This window comes from Orycteropus afer, unplaced genomic scaffold, assembly GCF_000298275.1.
Source record: "Orycteropus afer afer isolate SDZICR_OR568_19922 unplaced genomic scaffold, OryAfe1.0 scaffold01116, whole genome shotgun sequence".
NCBI classification, from domain to species: domain Eukaryota; kingdom Metazoa; phylum Chordata; class Mammalia; order Tubulidentata; family Orycteropodidae; genus Orycteropus; species Orycteropus afer.
In genome coordinates, this window is record NW_006922703.1 from 1 (window position 1) to 10,187 (window position 10,187).

At 39.8% G+C, this 10,187-nt stretch overlaps 1 protein-coding gene across 1 annotated transcript in view; it reads left to right on the plus strand.

Moving 5' to 3' along the window:
- The first annotated feature begins 1,929 nt into the window (after positions 1 to 1,929).
- CDX4 (caudal type homeobox 4) overlaps positions 1,930 to 10,187 on the plus strand; it is a 10,402-nt gene continuing 2,144 nt past the window's right edge. The window contains exons 1-2 of the mRNA XM_007958743.1: positions 1,930 to 2,431; positions 8,632 to 8,777. Of these exons, the coding sequence (XP_007956934.1) occupies positions 1,930 to 2,431; positions 8,632 to 8,777 (648 nt within the window). The remainder of the gene's footprint in view (positions 2,432 to 8,631; positions 8,778 to 10,187) is intronic.

Sequence of the window (10,187 nt, forward strand, 5' to 3'; positions counted from 1 at the left end):
TTTTCACGCAAATTCTTCTGCTAGTTGGGGTTTAGTCCAAATCTGCATCCTTTTCTTCAAGGCTCAGGGGTCCAAGATTATCTTCTGTGTCTGTATTAATTGGTTTCCCTTTTCTTTGTTGAAGAGGGTCTGTGCAATCCTTCTGCCTAGTCCGCCATCTTGCCCCGCCTCCCAAGACAGGTATTCTTGTTTCACTTGTTCTCTCTGCCTAGATCTTCTCTCTTCATAGCTCACACCCTCACCTCTTTCAGATTTTTATACAAATGCCATTTCTCAGGGAGGTCCTCCAAGTCCACCCCATTTTAAAATGTAACATTCTCTATCATCTGTTCCTGCTTTCTTTTTCTTCATGGCATTGATCACTGTCTGACATATAATGTAATTACTTGTTTGTGTCTGTCTTCAATAAAATATAACCTTGATAAGGTCAGAGGCTTTATTTATTTTGGTCACTACTGATGTTTCTATGCATAGAACAATACATACGTGTTGACTGAATTAATAAGTACAATGGTCCTATGCTGTGTACCAAACACTAAGTTAAGAAGTTTGCATTCATTATCTCAGTAAATCCTTCCTTATAATACAAATAATGTTATGGTCCATATTTCACACAAGGAAGAAATCCTGAAACTCACAGAGGTGAAGTGACTTTCCCAAAGCCAGAGAAGAATTAGCAATGTGGGGTGCTGAGTTGGGTTGGACCTCGTACAGGAGCACATTCCCTGGGTAGGGAGCAGCCTGAAGTAAAGGTTGTGGTGCATCTTGCATGGAGGGTGATGGTGGGACACAGATTGGTTTTGTGCTCAGGAGGTGACATGGTTATTTGAGGCGAATTGTTAAGTTCAGTAGCATATACTGGCAAACTATGCCTTTATCAATGATTGGAATTTTACAAAGAAAATCTCCAGTCCGAAAGCAAGTTGGGAGCTGCAGCTTCTCTGGATTTGAGACTACTGGAGTTCTGGCCCCTTGGGGCACTGGGTTTGGAACAGAAGCCATACCTAACAGAAAGAATCCCCTGAGACAAGTGAACTGACATGGAAAATAGGAGAGCCCATTATCCATATGTTCTTCTCCCTCCTTAATTCCTTTATTCATACCCTACCCTCTTGATCTTTTTTAAATCTGTGTGTATTTGTAAAACATCCAATTAATCCAGCCTAGAAAGTAACCTTAGGAGGGCAGAGCAGGAATTTTTTTGTCTCTTGTTCACTGTTGTATCCCCAGTGTCTACAATAGTGCCTGGCATACAGTAGATGCTCAATATATAGTGGTGGAATGAATCCTGGAGACGGAGCAATAAGGAGAAAGGAAAACTTTTCTCAGTGGCATCATGGGCATGTGCCATGTTTGTGTACTTGTGTACTGCCAGGGAATATGAGAAGAGAGGTGATTACCTAGGCAGACTGGGCTGGGAAGATCAGCAAGAGGATAAAGGTCCCTGGGGCAAGACTAAATGGTAGAGAACAGGACTTGGCCCTGCTTTTGCTTGTCTCCATATCACTTCGGAGGAAGTTGGTAAGAAACCCCTGAAGAATCTCCCTTCTCCAAAAGCATAGAACTTGTGCCATGGGGACTAAGCAAAAAAAGATGAAACAGAAAGGCCAGGAAGCTCATGGAGAGAGAGTCTACCTTGAAAAAGTCCTTGTGAAAGTGAAATGGCCCTTAATTTGAATGTAAATGCTATGTAAAGGCCTGGAGCCCCTTGATGTCAGGCCAGCTATTGGTGCCCCTTTTAGACAAGGCTACCAGTCACCTGGAAAACATCGGGGTAGGAAACAAGGGATGGAGCAGTCCTAGGGGAGCAGAGGAGCTAGCAGCACAGCTATGGACTGATTGATTCTGTGCTGCTCCTGGAAGTTGGGTCAGTGCCTTTCAGGGACATCAGGATGGCTTAGGGAGCTTCTTCCTCTTACCCAAAAAAACATGTACCGAAGCATCCTTTTGGACAAAGAAAGCGGCATATATCTGGGCACACTTAGGAGCCCCGAGAAGGAAGACAGCGCTGAAGAGGCTGGCACTGGTAGCAGTGGGAGTCTGCTGCCAGTTCCCAACTTCGGGGCGACCCAGGCCTATTCTCACTACATAGGGCATCACCACATGCCCAACATGGATCTCCGCGGGCCGTCACTGGGAACCTGGGGCTCACTATACAGTCCCCTCCGGGAAGACTGGAGCGCATACTCTGGTCTATCCAATACAATGGGCGCGGTCCTCATGGAGGACATGACCTCTAGCCCAGCCGCTTTTGGCTTGCAGGAGTACAGCAACCTAGGCCCTACGGCTAGCGGAAACAATAGCGGTAGCCTGCCAGCCCCAGCAGACGGGACACTGGTCCCCATTGAAGCGGAAACCGCTAACGCTAGCTCCCCCAGCAGGAACCAGCACAGCCCTTATGCGTGGATGCGCAAGACATTGCAGGTGACGGGTGAGTAATGGATTCCAATGCCTTCACACCTTCCCTTCTTTTATCCCTTCTCCACTTAGTTTGGCCTGACGGTGCTCCTACTCCTATCTAGGCCTCTCCCTGGATAGCTTAGCTGGGGAGGTCCCTGCCAGGCTGGTTTGCCGCCCCAACATTTCACTCTATCTCAGCTCATTATTGAGCTCCTTCACATGAGTCTTAAGTTCAAAGCCCATCTTAATGCAGCGTTTGGAACTAAATTAACCCTAGGGGTGGTTTTAGCCACCTGATCAATCAAGGGAGCTAGCCTGTGGACAATGGGTGTGCTGAGCTGCAAGGATCAGGATAAGTAAGCCCTGTAGTTTCCCAGACTGGAAAACAGATGTAACAGGAAAATAAAGCAAGTGGTGTTCCTAAGCCCATAGTGTCCACTGATGCTTGCCTGTTCCTTTTCCAAACCTTCCCCCATCCAGGTGGGCCAGCTCTCCCCAAAACTTGGTGATGCTCAACTTAGGTGCACTGTGCTTGGCTAGCACCTTTACACCAGTTTAACTACAAAGGACGAAGGACATGACATCATAGGAGCTTAGTCACCCTGACTTCTCAACCAGCTTCCTTCACCCAAACCCATTGCTTTCTTTCAATGTCTTTTCTGCCAGGACATACCCACTGGGCTGCAAGAACATCAACCTCAACACTACTAAGTGGTTAAATCCTTCATTTCTGTCCAGGCAGGAGTGCTTGGACAGTTCTCAGGAAGGCCCATCTACCCCAGACAACCCTAGAGCTCTTGCCAGCAAACCTGTGGATAGCTGCTGAGAGCCAGGAACAGAGGAAGTGGGGAATCTGCTTTAATCTTAGTTGGGGGAGATGTTTGTTTTCAGCTGTAGTTGTTCTTTTATCCAATTATTATTCCAACTTATCTCTCCCTATCATTAGAAAACATTAGTAAAATTCAACCCATTTCTTTTATCCCTCTGGGGAGAAAATACTATTTAAGTAGTATTTGTTCACAATGATTATGCTCCTGTTCACAGTTCTGCATTTTTATCCTGCTCATAAAAGCAAAGGCAGGAGGGTGGGAAGGGACTAACCCTTGGTCAGGAAGAGGTAGTTCGGGTTGATTAAGACATTACTAGAATAGTAATCCTAGTTAAAAGCAAAGCTCGAATCCTTAGTTTTGAAGAGTTTTTTGGGGTAAATGTGCACTTTTCTTTTTTGAAATATGAGTTAGTAGGCTGGCTAGTAGGATAGAAAATAAGATTAGGGTGGGGTGCTCTGTGGTGTTAATTTAATTAACAATGAGAAAAGCCTTAACAATGAGAAAAGACACAAATACCAGAAAAGTAGCTGCTCCCAGTCCAGGATTGCGTTTTGAAACATTTTGAGAGGAAAGTCACTGGTATGTTGTTTGGAAGAGAGAACAATGAAGAAAATGAAAGAAATATTGGGCCACACATTTTCTGGTTAGGAGGGGAATATGATATCTTTCTCTGCTTAAAACTCTCCCATTTGTATTTGCTTTTGTAGCCTTTGCTTTTTTGTATTTTGTATTTACTTTTTTGTAGTCTGGGTCCTGTCTCTAGGTGCCTGGAGGATTTTATGCATGCAAGGAGAGTCCTTAGTCTGTAGTTTCTTCATCATTAGCTGAGTCCCCAAATCTGGGTTTATAATGCCACATTCACAAGATACTCTCCAACTTCTAGGAGAAATTTAAAGTTAAATGGGACACTTTTGACTTTTAGCAGCCTATCTTATAGATAAAGCTTTATTCTTTCTTTTTAAATTTTAATAAGTCTTTTTTTTTTTTTAATTGGGATTTGGGTGAAGATTTACAGAGCAAATTCACTGTCCATACAGCAGTTCACATACACTTTGTCTCATGACATTGACCACAGTTTACCACAATGCAACAGCTCCCCTCCCACTTCCTCCCCATAGTTACCTAATTTTAATAAGTCTTATAAAGTAAATGACTCCCTTATATTTTTGTAGCCCAAACTGCATATTTAGCAATAATCTAAAAATATGATGAAAACATAGACCCTTCTCCCAGAAAAAAAATGGTGCTCTGGTGGTGCAGTGGTTAAAGCATTCTGCTGCTGGTTCGGTTTGAACCCACCACCCTCCCTGTGGGAGAAAGTTGAGGCAGTCTGTTTCTATGAAGATTTACAGCCTTGGAAACCCTATGGGGCAGTTGTACTCCATCCTGTAGGGTCACTCTGAGTTAGAACCAACTCAGTGGCAGTAGATTTGGTTTGGGGTCCCATAAAAAAGCACAAAAGCACACCTGTATGTGCAGACAAAAGTCCTTTTCTGAATATTTTTTGAGAGCCATGAAGCCTTTCCATGGACTTCAGATTATGAACCCCACAAAATAAAAATTAAGTTGATCACCTCAGTGAACTACCCCTAACCAAAATACACCCATTTGTATGCTTAGAACATAGTGTATGTTAAACAAACATTTGTTGAATAAATAAATGTGTTAGATCCTCCTAAATTTTTCACTTTGCTCTGTGTGGAACAACACATGGTTTATGGCTGAGAGGAGCACAGATGAACTGCAAAATGGATGTAATTCCACCCTGGTTAAGATAAGCAAATGAAAACTCTTTACATTATTGAATAATGTTTCCCATAGCCTTGGGTTAAAGAAAAATATATACTTATTACAAGACAATCAGAAAATATGTCAGAGTGATCATTATAACTTTTATTTTCTAATGAAAGGAGTCAACACATAAATTACTATCCTTTAGGTGATCTGATTAAAAAGAAAAATGAGATATTTTTATTTCCACTCAGTTACCTACATGATCTACTCTAATATACATCTCATTTTAGAGATTATATGAATAGGAGTCTGACAGAAAAGCCCCTGTGAAAAATTATTTTCCCATTTTAATTATTCTCATTGCACTATGTTGTTGTTGTTGTTGTGTGCCTTCAAGTCGGCCCCGACTCATAGCAACCCCTCCTTGGGTTTCCGAGGCAGTATCACTATGGAAGTAGGATTGCCCAAACTTCCTTCCAAGGAGTGGCTGGTGGGTTTGAACCGCCAGCCTTCTGGTTAGAAGTCAAGTGCTTTAGCCACTATGCTACCAGAGCTAGGTATTATTTTTCCATCTTTTCTTTTATCTGGAGTTTTAGATCTAGATGAGTATTGGCAGGGTAGTAACCTAAATAGTGCTGCAGAAGGGTTTTCTTCTTAGAGGTGGGAAAGAGAGAGAGAAGGATATGACTTTGATTAATTCTGATTAAGCTACTGTACAAAACACTAAGGAAGTTATGCTTAAAAGGCATAATTCAATTAGGACACTTAATAAAATCAATTGCTTAATAGTTTTTTAGGTTTATCATTTTCTCCTTTGGTTTTGATCAGTTCACTTAATAATTTTTAAAATGAATTTTGACATACCATTTAGCTGAAAGCAATGAACATTTGACATGGGATGAAAAATCATCATAGTAGGCCAATTGCACAGTACTCTTTATGGGAAAATTTTGTTTTCACCATCTTTTCCCCCATTGTCATTATCATCAAACCCCTAGGTTTGCATGGTGCTTTTCTGTTTAACAGCACTTCCTCAGCCAGTCTCTCAAATAAGCACCATTTTAATTTCATTTAGGGTAATAATAAGCCATCAAATATGATAGCAACTGCTTGCAAACTGTGGGGATACTATTTCCTAAGTGATAGGAAGGACTCCTTTCATTTTGAGCTAGGGAGTTTTCCCTGGCTCTTTTTAGGGGATACATAATGAAATCATCACCACAGAGGGTGGGAAAAGCCCTTTAATATATCTGTCTTACACTTTGTTACTTTCCTGAATTAACTCACAATAGTGGACGAGGCTTTCTGAGAGATAGGTATACCAGAAGTCCATCTAATATGTCCCATATAGTAACTTCAAAAGGTTGAAGTTTTAGGGAAGTCTATCACCTTTGGAAATGTCATATTCTCTGTTCGAAGAGAATAGCTTAAACAATAAAAGTGATGCTTGGGGATAGCAATATGAACATTATATTTGCCAATAAATCTCCAAACCCCATAAAATAGGTCTCATCATTTAAGCAGATGAGGCAATAAGGAGGAAGGGAGGGTAGAGATAGTTCATGGGAGGGCCAGAAGAAGAGCACCAGGAAATGCAAATTCATTTCTCTTTGTAAATTATACAGACAATATTTTTGACTGAGCTATATCGTCTTGGAGTTTGACACCTTATCTGTCAGAATGAGGCAAAAGACCCTTTTCAACACTTTGCATGGCTTTGATATGCAGCCGGGCTCTTCCTCAACCCTCCTATCTTCAGAGATTATATTGCAGGAAAGAGTGAGGATTTTCATGGCAAATAAAGAGGCCTGGTCTTGACTTTATTATCCTCAGAAGAAACTGCAAGAGGGAAATTTATGACCAGTGGGGCTGGGTAAGGACCACAGCCTTTTCAGAGTTCTTCAAGTCTAGTTATATTTACTGATTATCAAAGAGAAGGAAACACAGACACACAAAAATTGAATTTTAATCTCTCCCTAAAGTCAGAATTTAAACACTCAATTTGGATTTAGGAAAGGTGTTAGGAAACATCTCTTCAAAGATACAGTTTAATCCCAAGATTTGGGGTTCTGGAAATAAATTAAACCTCAAAGTTCTTATTTGACCCCAAATATAAATCTGTCTTTATACCATACCAAAAGCCAGATTACTGGTTTCCTGAATTTCAATTTGGATTCAGAAAATTAGCTCAAAGTTTGAGGCTTTGAGGCAGGTTAATTGACTGGGACTCATCATTTTCCATTTTCAGGGTAAAAAGTTTGTTTAGTTCATTAGTATACTAAGCCATTCAGTTCAAAGCTAAGATATAGCGCTCATCTAGAATTTGTTTCTAAATTTATGTCTCTTTTCTTTCTTTCCTGGAGATAAAAGGGTGTCTGACATTTGTTTAGGGCTTGTAAATTCCAGACCAACTGGCTGGTGTTCCTGAATATAAAGAGAGTTCTGGGATCTGATGCTCTGTAGCTCCTTTGTTAGGCTTGTGCTGCATCTTAACACCTCAATGGAGTTTAGGGAACTACTTTAAAGAAAGCTTTGTCTTACAGTTCATCCCCCAAAAAAACCTCACATCAAAAACAACCAAAGAAGATCAGAAGAAGTTTACCAAAAGCCATAGAAAATAGAAGGAAGAGCCTGGAGGAGGTTAGAGGAATTTAAGAGAAAAGGACACTTCCTAACTGCCTTCAGAAATTTTGAAAGGAAGAATAAGACTCTTTTTGAAGAAGGGCATGAGAAATTAGTTAAATGTTGTAACACAAAACAAATGTTTGGATATTCTTTCAAACGTCATGGAATACTCGCATTATTTTGCTTAAATCAACACTCCCTCTTTCCCCTATTCACTATTCTTTTGAGAATAAAAATTTATTTAAGACTCTCACACCAAAAATTAAGCTATTTTTTTTCTAATAGGTAATAGGGGCTATGCTAACAGAATCTGCTAACATATGTTTCCTTTTTCAATCACTAGTTTAACCTAATTATCTCTGGGATGTATATGTAACAATTGATGCCAAAATTACAGAATTGTTTGCCACACTTGGGCCATTCTTATGCCTTCCATCATGTTTAAATTATGGATGATTTTTACCATGCTGTATGGGGAGTCAAAAAGTCCCCACTCCTCACCTTACTAACACAAAGTCAGTTACCTACACTGAGTCTCAGGTTCCTTATCTGTAAAATGAGGATAAGACATGGTCATCATTCAAAAGGGTACATAAGAACTTTAATAGGAAACAGTATGAATGAACAGACTGCATAAAATGTAAAGAAAAGTGTATGTATAATGGGTGTTGTAACTACTGCTAATACTGCTCTGATATGAGTGAGAAGGGAGTTAAAACCATGAGTTAAGTGCTTGCTTTAAAATACTTTGATGTAACAGTAGAATTTTACAGTAGAACTGTAATATATATATATATATATATATATAGAGAGAGAGAGAGAGAGAGAGAGAGAGAGTGCTGTTAGTTTCATGTTTATAAATATATATTAGAGACACATGTGAGAAATTATTTAATGAAGAAATATGACATGTTTGACTAAAAAAATGTACTTATGTTTTAAAATAAGAGATGAGGATAGGAAGAGTGGCCATGATTCCTTCAATGAAAACAATCTCAGAAGAAGCAGGATACAATTAAATACATTACTTTCTACCTAATAGGTAAAACCAGGACAAAAGAAAAGTATCGTGTTGTTTACACAGATCATCAAAGGCTGGAGCTGGAGAAAGAATTCCACTGCAATAGATACATCACCATCAGAAGGAAATCAGAGCTGGCAGTCAACTTGGGCCTTTCTGAGAGACAGGTACACCAGAAACAAATCTAATATGTCCTATATATTCATTTAAATAAGCTGAAGTTTTAGGGAAATGTAAGTAGAAGTGATTGTAAGCAAAACAAAGGAGACACTCTCCAAGTTTTTCTAAATCCCACATTCACCCTACTGGACCTCCCACCTTTGTCTCATTGGTTGGTGGGTTTGTTAGCAATTGAATGTAATGGGCACCTTGTTCCAAATTTTACCAAAAGATTTACAGACTCTTTAGGGAAGCAAATTGTCTCATCTTTCTCCCATGGAGCGACTGGTTGATTTGAACCACTGATTTTTCAGTTAACACCTGAGTCCTTTAAACTTTGAGCCACCAGAACTCCTTTCATTCAGTGTAGGAAATTTAAATTTCTACCGTGTATATAATCATATGATGCCTGTCTCAGATTGAGCTAATTGTGGGTACTCAATGCATATTAAATTGTAGCAAGGATCAATGGTTTCCTTTCATCCAGACTTTGATGTTACATAACTTCCTAATGTTTTTAACTTAAGTCTAAGACTAAATCAGGAATCATGGAATTTTAGAGTTTAAGGTTCATCAATGCATTGCCTCATCCCAAGCAGGTTGCAGTTCAACAATATGTAAGTGTGCATTGGTGTCACTTTGATCTTTATCTCCAGCAAGAGATAAATAATTCATCACTCTTTCTCGCCCAGTTCTACTTTTCATTAACCTTACAATTAGGAAGTTCTTTTCCAAAACTAATCATTATCACCTTTGCAATTTAAATCCCTCCATTCTTATCTCATCACCACTCTTCAGCATTTGTCCCTCTATTATTATTTCTTTCTACCAGTGTATCAGAGATATTGTGTGAGGTGTAACATAAAGAGTTTGAAGCCCTGGGCTTGATCTCAATTTCATTACATGCAAGATACTTGACCTCTCTGAGCTTTGGCTTTTTAAAAAATCTGTTTAATTGGTATACTTCACAAGGTCATTGTGTTGTTGCTGTTAGGTGCTGTTGAGTGAGTTTTGATTCATAGTGACCCTGTACAACAGAATGAAACACTGACTAGTCCTATGCCATCCTCACAATTGTTGACATGCTTGAGTCTATTGTTGTACCACTGTGCCTATCCATCTGGTTAAGGGTCTTCCCCTCTTAAGGAGCATGATAGCCTTATCCAGGGACTAGTACCTTCTGACAGCATGACCAAAATATGAGCCTTGAAGTCTGGCCATTCTCACTTCTAAGAAGCTTTCTAGCTATACTTCTTCTAAGATAGATTTGTTCATTCTTCTAGCAGTCTATGGTAACAATCAATATTCTTTGCCAACACCACAATTCAAATGCATCAATTCTTCTTCAGTCTTCCTTATTCATTCTCCAGCTCTCACATGCATATGTTGTGTTGTGTTGTTTTATGTGCCGTCGAATC